This window comes from Lethenteron reissneri, chromosome 43 (assembly GCF_015708825.2).
Source record: "Lethenteron reissneri isolate LAM-NWPU_2019-01 chromosome 43, ASM1570882v1, whole genome shotgun sequence".
Taxonomy (NCBI): Eukaryota; Metazoa; Chordata; class Hyperoartia; order Petromyzontiformes; family Petromyzontidae; genus Lethenteron; species Lethenteron reissneri.
In genome coordinates, this window is record NC_083821.1 from 4,080,302 (window position 1) to 4,093,906 (window position 13,605).

A 13,605-nucleotide genomic window follows, 5' to 3' on the forward strand; every position below is an offset into this window, starting at 1 on the left:
CACCATCGGAACCAGCGACCTCTGGCGGTCGTGGCGTTCCCGTTTTGTTCCCTGCGAGCGTGTGTACAGACGATCACTCGTATCCCCCTGCCCGCCCCCCGCTTCCCGTCACTCGTTCTCATTCTCCCTTACCCCCGCTTGTCTGTGAACAGGCGATCGTTGACAACGCGCTGTGGTTCGCGATGGACCCCACCGTCTACATAGGCCTGCCCACGCTGGACGACTTTCCCCCGTTCAAAGGTAAACCGCGCGCAAGCGAGCGAGTGGAGAAGCCATGGCACCGCGTGTCGAGGAGTGTTCCCCATGCGTCCTCAGCCCGGCTCCCATTTGTCTGCGAGCAAAAAAGAAATCGGCCTGAACGGGTCGGTTCCCCCATCTACGGCAAACGCAGGGCTGGATCTAGGCCTAGGCTAAGCGAGCTACAGGCGAGGGCCTCACATTACGAGGGGGCCTCTAAATACGTAAAAACATATACATTTAGTGTAATAAAACGAAGTTCAAATGTTCAACAGGTACAAAAGACACTCTAAAAATGTACCAGAATTCCTTCGCTGGGGGCCTCTTCCACTTGGCGTCGCTTACGGCACCCAGCGTTGTGAGAATCTGGCCATGGTCAGATCGTGTAGCCTCATCGAGGAACGAGGCTGGGGTGGTGCTTGGAAGGGCGACCGACCGGTGGTGCCCATCGAGGGGTTGTGGGAGACGGCCTGCGAGTTGGCCCGGTGTAGGTAATGAAAGATAGAAAAAACGTAATTGTTTAAATCTGATTCTCATCCTCCTATCTGCGAACCACCCCTGCTTCATGCATCCCCTCTCCGCCCACCATCAGCGTCGGCCATGGTCTTTGCTGACGGCGACTACATGGTGACGTTCGACGGCCGAGTCGTCGAGACCCCGCAGCTGCCGGGCGGCCGCTGCGCCTTCCTGCTGGCGCACGACTTCCTCGACCAGAACTTCACCCTCGTCAAGCTGCAGGGCTTCATCGCCCTGCGCCTGCCGACCACCGTTCTCTACATGACCTCCGCCGGCGCCGTCTCCGTCGACAGTACGTCGCCGGGAGTCGTCGCGGCTTAAGCGGCGTGCGCAATCGCGGAGAGTGGCGGCTCAGCGGCTAGCGCGCTTCGCTGCGGAAACCCTGGCGACAGATATCTGAGCCGGTCCCGAACCTTCCCCGAGGTCGACTCATCCCTAAATATGTACCCCGGTGTGTAAACATCAGCGCCGGGGAGATAAATGTGGGCGTTGGCCTTGGCCACGCCGCTGCCTCCCCCTTGTGCGCCGTGCTAGTTTTAATAGGTGCTCGCTAGCAGCACTTGATCCAACAGTCTGTGTTGGCTACATGGGGGGATCTTGTCAGCTTTCCGGACCTCACCGTCACCCCAGTTTGGCTACTGGCTGCTCGACTTGCGATGACACACCGCCTGCATTGTCGACATATCGACAATTTGCCCAGAGTCGAACGCGGTAAACTGACACAGGGCCCAAAAACGCCCTCCTCCCAGAGAGCTGCAGGATTGGTCATGAGTCACTGCGATAAGAGCTCGCCTCTGAGGAATACCAACGAGTCACACGACTCTGCGGAAACTGCTCGTCCGTCCGCCTACGTGCGCCGGTCCCTTGCGGTATTCAACATCGCTGCCCCCCCCCCCACCCCACCCTCTTGCCGCTGGCGCCCGCGTACCCCCCGCAGCGCCGTCCAACAAGATCAACATCCCGTACGTCGACGGGTCGTCCGGCGTGAGCGTCACCCGCGAGGGCGACCTCGTGCTGGTGGAGACGAGCGCAGGGGCGAGCGTGCGCATTGACACGGTGCGCCGCACCTTCCTCTTCGAGCTCAGCGGCTGGTACCACGGGCGCACCTTGGGCCTGCTGGGCACCAACGATCACGAGCCGACCACCGACATGATGGTAAGGCAGTGGCCGTGAAAGTGTCCCCCCCCCCCCCCCCAGCATTAGCCCCTCCTGCCCGAGAGTGGTGTTTTGTCGTTGCTCAAAAGCGATTTACAGCAGAGACAACCCACATCAAGCACGGTATCGTCGAATCGTCAGAAGCTAAGCAGGGGGCTCTGAGCACGGCTCTGTAATTGGATGTGGAGGCCGCCTGGCGATGGCGGGTGTCGTAGGCTCGGGCGGCAATGTTAACCAGGAGATGGGTTTCACGTTCATCTTTGTGGGAACCAGGCGATAACTCAAGCGATCGGGAAGGGTCGCATTTGCAGGAGTGATGTGAGGTCACCTACATAGCAAACGCAACAGAATACAATTCAGCAATGAAGCAAAGTAGAAACCAGGGCAAAGTCAGCCGACGGTACAGGAGATGGTGGTACAGCACTGGATTTTGTAACGTACAGGACGATGCGCTGCTCGGTGGGAAATCCCGTGAGACATGATGCCGATAGTACGATTGAAATAAAACGTAGCGACTGCTACAACAGCTTCTCACAGACCAACTTTGAAAATAAGTCGTGAACGCTGCGAATGACGACGCATCCACTGTGCTCGCTTTGCAGATCTCGAACGGGTTCCAGGCATCGGACACAGCAGCGTTCTTCTCCTCGTGGGAGATGACGGGAGCGAGCGAGTGTGCCTCGGTGCGCGTCGTCCCATCCTCTCGCCGGCAGCTTTCCTCACCACGGTGAGACGCTCGATGGAACGACACTCAGCCCGTGCTGCCCACCCAAAGACCCATAACCACCCTCCAAAAACGCATGCGACCCACTCAAACTAAACAATTTTTATTTTACCAGGTAAGGCTCACTGAGCTATATAATCAAAATAAAAAAAAAACTGAATATGTATTTATACTGGAGGAATCTGATGAGCTATAAAGTTATTTTTCACAGATGTCACCCACCCAAGCCCGTGCCAGCCATCCAAAATCTATGCCACCCACCAAAATCCCACGGCCACCCACTCAAAACCCACAGCCACACATAGAAATCCTACAGCCACCCACCCATATCCCAAGGCCACCCACCAAAATCCCATGGCCACCCACCCATATCCCATAGCCACCCACCCAAATTCCACGGCCACCCACCCAAATCCCATGGCCACCCACCCAAATCCCACGGCCACCCACTCAAATCCCACGGCCACTCATCCAAAAGTCCTACTGCGGCACCGTCTACAACTGTAGGTTATACAAGTGTGTTTACCTCTCTGTTTGCCGGTGCAGGTGCAAACACCTCCTGGACAAGATGAACACGAGCTCTCCGTTCAACCCCTGCTTCAAAGAGCTGGATCCATCAGAGTTCCTGAGCCTGTGCCAGAAGGGCAGCGACATCTGCCCCACTTCCACCGCCTACCGCATGCTCTGTGAGCAGAAGGGCATCGACCTCTCAAACCCGGATGACTGCGGTGAGTGTCGCCCTTGTCAGGTGCCACACACTTGGTGAGAGACGTCTGTGACTCTCACTGTGGTGGCGGCGGTGTGATTTCCGATTGGGAATAGAAGTTCTATGACACGCATTGGCTGAAAATAGCCGGCTCCCACAGGGCGCGTCCTGTTGTCGAGATGTAGCTCTAGTGTTCGCTCCCACAATGCACTGCGTGTCGTGCTGCAGACATATTTAAATCGATGGCAGTCACACCGCAGTCACGACTTTTGACTTTCATATCTCTGCCCTCGAAGCGTCAACGGACAGTCAACCAGATCTACACGACGGGAGCCGTTTGAGTCTCATTACGCATGTGACCACCCCCTCCCCCGATCCACCCCACAGCTCGCTGCAACAGGAAGAGGCTGCAGGACCTGTGGATGGTAAACGGCGCGCCCAGCGCAGATGTGCTGTTCGTGATCGACCAGAGCAACAAGCTGCAGCAGGCCAAGGTCAAGGGGCTGCTGCAGGCAGTGGATGAAAGCCTCTCAGCGCAGGGCATCAAGGTAAGCAATGTAATCCGGCGTCATTTCTCGCTTCCATTTCAAAAGCACTAAACTAAAACTATAAACAACTTGTTTTATTTTACCAGGAAAGGCTCACTGAGATAATAGCTTCTTTTTCAGAAGCGACCTGGTCACAAATAATAGCTCAACAAAGTGGATTATCGTCGCATAAAATTTTACAGTGGCCAAATAGTCTAAACGCACGTTGATTCTAAATGTGGAGGGGAAAACCAGAGGACCCGGAGAAAACTCCACACGACCCTGGGAAGAACACGTAAACTCCAAATATGCAGCAGGTGTCAGGGTCGGGATCGATCCCACGACCTCCTGCATACTGGGCGAGGTAGTTAACATCTCGCCACCGCGGCGCCCCAAGAGCAGCGTGGCTTTCGGCCGAACGGGTACCGCCAGGTGGCAGCAGGCCTGCCCGCCCCGCCGCCCGATCCACCCGACTGCCAACCCGGAACCGCGCGTCGCCCACAATCCGTAGCCGGCGCATCGCCCCGAAGCTCCGCGGCGGGAAGAGACGATGTCGTGTAACACCGCCACCCCTTTTCCCCCCTCCCCCGTGACCCCACCTCCCCCCACCCCTCCCCAACCCCGTCGCAGGACGCGCGCTACGGCCTGGTGACGTTCGGTGGCAGGGATAGCGACGGGCAACCCCAGGTGAACGCGGTGCGCGGCGAGGTGTGGACCTCCGCGACCAACATGAAGAGGGCCCTCAGCGGCATGGAGTTCACGGGGGCCAGCGGCACGCCGGCGTACGATGCGCTCGTGGCGGCCGCCGGATACGACTTCCAGCCCGAGGCGGCGCGCCTCGTGGTGCTCGTGGCCGAGTTCGACCAGGTCGGTGCTCGTCGTCGGTGCACGTTGCGTGTGTGCTTGCGTGTGGACGTGTGCGCGCGTGGAACAGTAGTGTAGCGGTTAGCGTGCTGCGCTACGAACCCAGCGGGCCAGAGTTCGATTCCCGCTCACGGCCAACACCGGTGACGATTATTTACACCGGTCTTGGGCCTCCCCTCGGTCGACTCAGCATCAAATGAGTACCTGGTGCGGTGTGTAAAGATCACCACTGGGGAGACAAAGGCGGCCGAGCGTGGCGTTGGCCACCCACCCCCTCGTGTGCCGTGCCGGCCTTCATAGGTGCTCGCTAACAGCACTTGCCCCAACAGTCTGTTAAGGCTATACGGGGGATCTTTGTCTTTGTGTGTGTGACCGGGTTTAATATTTTACTCGTGGTTGAGTGGTAATTGAATTGAACGTGGAGGGGTCACCAGCTGCTCGAACCGGTCATCTCAGTGAACCCATAGCACCTGGGTCTGTTCCGTGACCTCCTCCTAGTGAGACTTCGACGCTCACGTTGCTTCAAAGTGCACATAGCCTGGCACAAGTGACGCGAATGGTGGTTGTTGTTGTGTGACCGGTTGATGCTATCAAATTTTTTTATTAAAACATGTAATGTATGACTCAAAAGAACATTCGTAATAACCAAGCAATGAATACAATTTCCTATAAACAACCGATTTTTTTATTTAACGTGCCATGAAGAAGGGCCCATCAGCTTATATTTTCTTAATTTTGAGGCCAAGAGTGTTAAATGATGAACGCGACCGAGTTTCCCCGTGAATTCTCTGCGCCATTTTTGCAGCAAAAATAAAACCGCGTCGCGGGAAAAATCCGGCGAAGGAGCGGTCACCCTAACGAGCGCGTTGCGTGTGGGGGGGGTGCAGGTGGCATCCTTCCTGTCGTCCGTGGACCTGGCCAACGTCGACCACCTGCTCAAGAGCAACGGCGTCGTGCTGAGCGTGCTCAGCGACTACCGCGCGCTCCGCAAGTCCGGTGGCGCCAAGTCGGCGCTCGTGGGCCTGACCGGCGACGGGCAGCCAATCTCGGGCAAGGGCGGCCCGTGGGCGGGTGGCGATGACGAGGTGGTGCCGCTGCCCCGCGGCGACTACGTCAAGCTCGTCCGCTCCACCAACGGTAACGGGGCCACTGCGGCGCATGTGACGGAACCGCCTGGGTCGGGGGGGGGGAGGTTACTGCGTTGGTTGGGTGGTGGGGGAGCACTTGGGTTGTCGTGGCAATGAGCCGGCGGCCACTGGGATCCGACGTTCGAATGCAGGGTTCAGCCGCCACCTGTGCCGAAAGCGGAATTATCGCGCGACGCAGCGGTGGAAGTTTTCGCGCGAGAGTTCTCCTTCCCCGTTGCGTGCGTGGATCCGCGTGCGACCGTGCGGTGGGGAGCGGCGGCGCAGTGGTTTGCGCACCGCGGCCACGAAAGCCGGCGAAGCGAGCCACATCAATTCCCTGCTCGCGGCCAATGTCGGTGACGAATATACCCGCACCGGTCTGAGGTCACCTCGAACTTAAATGAGCAGCTGGTGTGGCGGGTAAACACCAGCACTGGGGCGACAAAGGCGGCCGGGCACCACACGCAACCTGTCCCGTCGTGTTCCGTGCCAGCCTTAATAGGTGCTAGCTTGTGGCACTTGCCCCAACGGATTTGCTAAAAGCTGTAACGGGGGGCGGGGGGGGGGGAAAGAGCAGATCTGTATATTGAAAACTCATTTCTTTACAACTGCATTTTGTGTTTAGTTTGTTGTCCTTCCCGCGCACCTCCGATTACCACGGACGGTGCGAAAGAAGTTCAACATACATACATAGACATACCATCATCACCACCATCAGCTCCGATTAGCACGGTCGGCTCGGTGCGGTGCGAAACAAGTTCAACATACTCACGTGTCATCCATGTGGCTTGCGTGCAGGAGCCGTGTTCAGCGTGGACGCACTGCGCACCGACGTGGACGCCGCGGCCGTGGGCCAGGCGATCGCCGGCTACGCGGGCCGCAACGTGGCGCAGCGCAAGGAGTGCTCGTGCGTGCGCAACGAGCACGGACGCGGCAAGGTGCAGTGCCGCTACGCGTCGTAAGCAAAGGAGGAAGCATTCCCCAACACCGCCGCTGCCACCGCCACCAACGCAACAACAAGAGAACGACGATGACATCCATCCATTGATAGGCACCTATCCGTTTCCGATAACGAAGAATGCAAAAAAATGAATCGCCGAAAATTTTTGCAAAGCGAATCCCTCGCGAATGAAATGCCGCACCGCGCCTTTAGTTTATGGGTTTTCCCCCGGTCGCGAGCTGTCGCAACCCGTCTCTTCGAGGTTAACCGAGTCTCGCTTCGTCCTAAAATGTTAAATTGTCAACGCGCGATGCCGCACACACCCGATGAACGCCGACGATGTCACCCCCCCCCCTCACCCCCGCTTGGCGCAGAGAACGCCGCGGCTTTGTACGCAGCTCCGAGGGCGTCGAGGAAAAACAAAAAAATACGAAACGAAAACAGCCGCGTGTCTACATCGCGTGGGGAGCGTTCGACGATCGCCGGGTTGCAATCGCTGTACGAATTGAACGTGGAAATGTGTACCACCGTGGCCTCCGCCGAGAATTGCAATTGACGAAGCCCTTAAAGTTTGTATCGCGTGAGAGTCTTTATTTCTGGAGGTGCGAGGGATGTAACGGTGGCTTGAAACGTGTTTTGAAGGCCCTGTAAAGAGAGCACGAGGCGCCCCTAAGAGTGCATTCATAAGTTTTCGTGTGTTTGGAAAATGTAATTTTTTTTGGACCATTTTATATATTTTTAGGGCCTAATTCTTGATGGATGACGCGGTCTGTATTCCTAGAGGAGTGTGCGGGAAGTGTTTATGCAAATTATAACAACAAAAAAACTGCTGCTTTTAAATTGAAGAATAAAGACGTTTTTAAATAATTACCCGTAAAGGTGTACCTCGTTTAACACACATTTTTAAGACGCAAAAAAACAAATACATCTATTAGAAGCGACACAAACCTTTTACGTCATCAAAAAACAAAAACTCAACACATTTGTCAATGCAACCCTTGTTGTGCCATGAAGAAGGCCCATTGCCTGAAACGTCACCTGTTGTAGACTTAATGTCCTTTTAAGGGCACACAGGGTTAGGGTTAGGGTTAGGGTTGTCATTGGCGAGCGTGTTGAGTTGTGATTGTTAATTGTGCGGCGTGCACCTCTGCCAACGCAGCAGCAGCAGCACAAACGTAATTTGCCTTTCTATGTAACCAGATCAGTAATCGAATTACATGTCAATTTAACCTTACAGGTAGTATTAAATAAAGCAAATCTTTGACGAGAAATTTGACGCAAACGACTGGCTCGTGGTTATTTTACGCGCAAGTTCGCGAGCCGGCCCCCGACTAGGACTAACTTCGCACTGCTCACGGGTGTGACAATGTTCACGACGGCTACACACGAAACGGGTTCCACGCAACCCCCGCCACCCATACTGCACGGGGCGTTCAGTCCGGAACGCTCTTCCTGGACATGAGCTCTGTTCTCAACGTCCATCTCGCCCTAATTTGTTCTCGCGGTCGTGCGGTTGGTGATCCACGATCGTAGAAACATATGGCACAGTAACTACGGATTGTTATAACGGATAGGCGTATCTTGTATTGTATTCTAGTGGTAGTGCCTTACGCCGATAACCCCCACTCCAAGCCAGCCTGGCGGGGTTACGGAAAATATTTGAGTGGCAAACTCGGCCCGCACCTTCAAATTACGCGGCGTTTCTCAAACTCCCTTCTGGTCGGGTCCTTCGGCGGTGTGGCTTTGATTACCAACTATCAGGTGTGTGAAGTGTGCCGCGGCTTGATGTGTTGCACGAGTGGGTCACCAGGATTGGCGAATACGAACAAACTGATGTACGCGTTTAAACACAACGCTCGAATTGGTACTGCCAAAATCAAGCCAAACTTATGTGTCTCACATCAGAGGCAACCTAAAAATATGAGGTCAAGGAGCAGCCCTGAAATTGCCTCCACTGGAGGGAGCTCTGGAGTGCATTTTGGTCTCCTCTTCCAAGCTGAACAGAAGAGGTGGAAGTAGCCACACTTGACCCCACCACATAAGCGACCTACCGAGTGGTACACTCCTCCATACCCAGTAGAGCGGTGGTGTCGTGGTTGGCGCAACTGCGCTACAAACCCCGCAACCCGAGTTAGGCTCCCGTTCACGGCTAATAATAGTGGATATTTGAACCGGTTCTGGGGCCTCCCCTAGGTAGACTTAGCCTTTAACGAGTACCTGGTGCAAGTGTGTAAAACACTACCCATTGGTCGAGACAAAGGCGGCCGGGCGTGGTGTTGGCCACCCTCTTGTGCCGTGCCGGCCTTCATAGACGCTCGCTAACAGCACTTGCCCCGACAGTCTGTTGGCGGCTATACGGGGGGACCTTTGTCTTTGTTGTGTACCCAATAAACAAGTTCAGAATGTACGCGTTTGTGCGCGTGCAATTTTGGAAACCTTCAACCCACAGTCTACGATCGAGATTCAATTAGCTGTCTATGCAATAGAGGTCGCTGATGCACCAGTGCATATTTATGCACAACGCGTTATGCACGCCGAGGGTCATACCACTGAGTAAAAGCCGACTGGGTGGGTGGGGGGGTCTTCAACAGAAAGCCTTGGCAGCTGGAGCGGAGAGCTGCATGGAAGAGAGTAGAGTGATATGAGAGGGGAGAGGGAGGTGGGAGAGTGCGTGGAAGGGAGTCGAGTGAGATGAGAGGGGAGAGCGAGGTAGGAAAGTTGCATGGAAGGGAGTAGAGTGAGATGAGAGGGGAGAGAGAGGTGAGAGTCGCATGGAAGGGAGTAGAGTGAGATGAGAGGGGAGAGAGAGGGGGGAGAGTTGCATGGAAGAGAGTAGAGTGAGATGAGAGGGGAGAGAGAGGTAGGAGAGGTACGATTTTCCGGGCTACGGCAATGTAACGAATCGTCGCGTGCCCAGTACCGATCGATTACAATGCAATGAGGATGAATACGGTAGCGTCTAAATGCGATCCAATCTCAAAACGATGCACAGAAATCAGTGAGTACGGTAAAAAACATTTTGAAGGGGGTGGGGGGGGAGAGGCAAAGACTGTCAAAGGTAAACCCATGAAGGTCTGAGAAGGTCCTTGAACGGGTGTAGGGGGTCGACAGCACGGGTGGCTGGAGAGATGGAACTCCAGACGATGGGACTCGCGCTCCTTTCCCCGGACAGCGACGTCACGCTGAGAGAAAGTCGACTGGGGACTTCAACGGAAAGCCTTGGCAGCTGGAGCGGAGAGTCGCATGGAAGGGAGTAAGAGTGAGATGAGAGGAGAGAGGTAGGGGAGTGCGTGGAAAGAAGGAGAGTGAGATGAGAGGAAAGAGAGAGGTAGGAGAGTGCGGGGAAGGGAGTAGAGTGAGATGAGAGGGGAGAGAGAGGTAGGCGAGTGCGTGGTAGGGAGCAGAGTGAGTGAGAGGAGATACGTAACCAGGGGCGAGATCATAACGGATCTTGAAGACAGTGTATGCTATCTCAAAGTTCATTTGGGAGACAGAGGGAGGGATTGGGGTACTAAATTCAATCATCGATAATGTTTGGCGACGAACTATCAAGTAGCTCCTCTCGTGGAATTACAACGTATACTATTTAGGTGCTTTTGGTCTACACGTGCAATAAGATGCACGCATCGTGATTCTCTCAGAACCAAGATTAATTGACGAGTTGATGCATCGGTCAACCGGTCGGAGTCTCGGTAATTTCTAAATGCTATTATTGTTCGCCACGACTAGCGATATCGGAACCTCCCGTGATACAAAGCAAATGCACACCCACTTCAGGTGTGGTATTGTACGAGTGCGATGTGAATTGGAAACACGTGTTCTGTTAATAAAGATATATTAATAATGGTACGAGTGTTTTTAATCAGCCAGCTGTGTTGCCATCAGGATTGGAACCTGTGTGACAAGGCCTTAATTATAATATTGGGGGGGACACATTCTCCCTAATATTCAAAAATGCTCAAAATGTCCCCCCCAATATCTTGCAATAAAATAGATTTCTGTTTATATGATTGTGGTTATGGTTGTACTTTATTAATCCCTAATCTCTGCCATTACATACAATGAAACAAGAAAAGGTCAAAAAGAAAAAACAGAGCAATGTAATACAATACACTATTAGACATTGTAAAAAAAAACAAAAAAGTCCATCCTATGTGTTAGTGAATTTTTCTATATTTTAGGCAGGAAATTCTTTTCAAATTTAAATTTTTTTCTGGGGGGGGGGGCTTTGGTCCCCCCAATGTTGACTCCATGGCTACGGCCTTGCTGTGTGAAGCGGCAAGCCCCCTCCACTCCACCCCCCCCCCCCATGAATGTATAACCCACTTCAAGCCGTGGTTGCCACGCATTCAATGCAGCCCTCAGTTAACATATGGACACGTTTGCATGCAAGGCGTGGAACAGCAATTATGCCTGACCGAATTATGCCTTGACCCAATAATCCCTTGACCAAATTATACCTGACCAAATTATACTTCCATCCATTTATTCCTTGACCCAATGCCTCGACCAAATTATGCCAGACCAAATTTATCTCCCCACCCATTTATGCCCTGACCCCTTTCATGTCAGCAAAGCGATTGCATTTGCGGAGGAGAAAAACAGCGCGCGATCGACAACGGTTAAGACTCGTGATGGGAACCAACATTGTGACGATGCTTCCATCCCTTGATTAAAATTGTCGTGCTCATGACACGTGCGTCCGCGTGCTGTGCGGATCGTTTACGGTGCACGCGACGTGACGTGCGAATTCTCGGCTCGTGCTTTCGCCAAGTGCAGCAAACTAAAGCGCGCAGGACGAAACAACATACCGAGACGATGGGAAAGCTACGGTACGTGTGTATGTTGAACTTCTTTCGCACCGCACGCAGCCAACCGTGCCCATCGGAGGTGCGCGGGGGGGGAGGACAACAAACTGAACTGACGAAAAAGTTCCGTTTAGTTTTTGTGATGACCCATAACGCTGTACATTAGGCGAAACGTTTTGTATCGTCGTCTTGGGTTGCATCGACTGAGCTCACTAACGACGAAAGATCCCCCCGTGTAGCCTTGACGGACTTTTGGGGCAAGCTGCTGTTCGCGAGCACCTATTAAGGCCACGAGGGGGTTGCGGGGGGGGGGGTGCCGCTAATCGCTGCGCCACCGCTCCGCGGCTGAGCTCACGCGCACACGAGGTGGCGGAGCCGTCACCACGGCGCCTGGTGCCAGGCTAGGTGCACTTTGAGGCCACGTGAAGTTGTCGAAGCAAGGCTGTAATGACACATCCCCCCCCAATATTCAAATATGCTCAAAAAGTTCCCCGCCCCCCAATATATTGCTATAAAATATATTTATGTTTATATGATTGTGGTTATGGTTGTACTTTATTAATCCCTAATCTCTTCCATTACAATACAATGAAACAAGAAAAGGTAAAAAAGAAAAACAGAGCAATGTAATACAATACACTATTAGAAATTATTGTAAAAAAAAGTCCATCCTATGTGTTAGTGAATTTTTCAATATTTTAGGCAGGAAATTCGTTTTCAAATTTAGATTTTTTTTCTGGGGGGGGGACCCCCAGACCCCCTGGAAGATTTGGTCCCCCCCCCAATGTTGACTCCATAGCTACGGCCTTGTGTCGAAGGCTCTCTGGCAGGTCAGGGGACAAGCCCAGGTTGCACGTGGGTTGACTAACTGGGCAGACTGGCTCCCCGCTGCGCCAGCTGGCTGCGTTTTTAGTTTTTATCCGCCCGGCGCTTCGCTCGTTGTTGTGAGCGTCGCTCCTGCGCCCTCCGCTGTTGCTGGAGGGCGACTGCCTCCAAGTGCCCAGTAGCAGCAGCAGCGTCCTTCACGAGCCTCCTCCACGGAGGCCGATCTTGACACCGCCGGTACCATTCACCCGCAAATCAAATCAACTCCACTGCGCACAAAGGCAAAGATCCCCTCCCCATATAGCCCTAACAGACTGTTGGGGCAAGTGCTGTTAGCGAGCAGCACCTATGAAGGCCGGCACGGCACACGAAGCTGAGTTGGGGTGGCCAGCAAAATCACTCCCGGCCGCCTTTGTCTCCCTCAGTGGCGATGTTCACACACCGCACCGTGGCACTCATTCGAGGCTGAGTCGACCACGCAAACACAAAAAAACACGCACAAATACACAAACACACAGAGAGAAACATTAAAAAACGAACGAAGTAAATTATTAAAAATCGTGCTACAAATCGGAAGTTGCGTTTCCGACACGCGCAGCCTGCGGGCCAATCAGCGCGCGAGACGCAACTGCCTGGGCCCCGCGTGAGGGGGGGGGGGGCTTGTGAGGGGGGGGGGCCTCGTGAGGGGGGGGGGGCTTGTAAGGGGTGGGGCCTCGTGAGGGGGGGGGGCTTGTGAGGGGTGGGGCCTTCTGAGGGGTGGGGCCTTGTGAGGGGGGGGGGGCTTGTGAGGGGGTGGGCCTTGTGAGGGGGGGGGGCTTGTGAGGGGTGGGGCCTTGTGAGGGGGGGGGGCCTTGTGAGGGGGTGGGGCCTTGTGAGGGGGGGGGGCCTCGTGAGGGGGGGGGCCTCGTGAGGGGGGGGGTCTCGTGAGGGTGGGGTCTCGTGAGGGGTGGGGCCTTGTAAGGGGTGGGGCCTTGTGAGGGGTGGGGCCTTGTGAGGGGGGGGGGGTCTCGTGAGGGGGGGGGGGCCTTGTGAGGGGGGGGGGTCTCGTGAGGGGGGGGGGCCTTGTGAGGGGGGGGGGCCTTGTGAGGGGTGGGGGCCTTGTGAGGGGTGGGGCCTTGTGAGGGGGGGGGGCTTGTAAGGGGTGGGGCCTCGTGAGGGGGGGGGGCTTATGAGGGG

At 54.8% G+C, this 13,605-nt stretch overlaps 1 protein-coding gene across 1 annotated transcript in view; it reads left to right on the top strand.

Annotated features, from left to right (window-relative positions):
- Positions 1–8,072, top strand: part of APOB (apolipoprotein B) — a 48,152-nt gene extending 40,080 nt beyond the window's left edge. The window contains exons 32-40 of the mRNA XM_061569548.1: positions 153–240; positions 830–1,045; positions 1,691–1,908; positions 2,511–2,635; positions 3,179–3,360; positions 3,726–3,886; positions 4,496–4,732; positions 5,617–5,866; positions 6,655–8,072. Of these exons, the coding sequence (XP_061425532.1) occupies positions 153–240; positions 830–1,045; positions 1,691–1,908; positions 2,511–2,635; positions 3,179–3,360; positions 3,726–3,886; positions 4,496–4,732; positions 5,617–5,866; positions 6,655–6,818 (1,641 nt within the window). The 3' untranslated portion in view covers positions 6,819–8,072. The remainder of the gene's footprint in view (positions 1–152; positions 241–829; positions 1,046–1,690; positions 1,909–2,510; positions 2,636–3,178; positions 3,361–3,725; positions 3,887–4,495; positions 4,733–5,616; positions 5,867–6,654) is intronic.
- Positions 8,073–13,605: the final 5,533 nt, after the last annotated feature.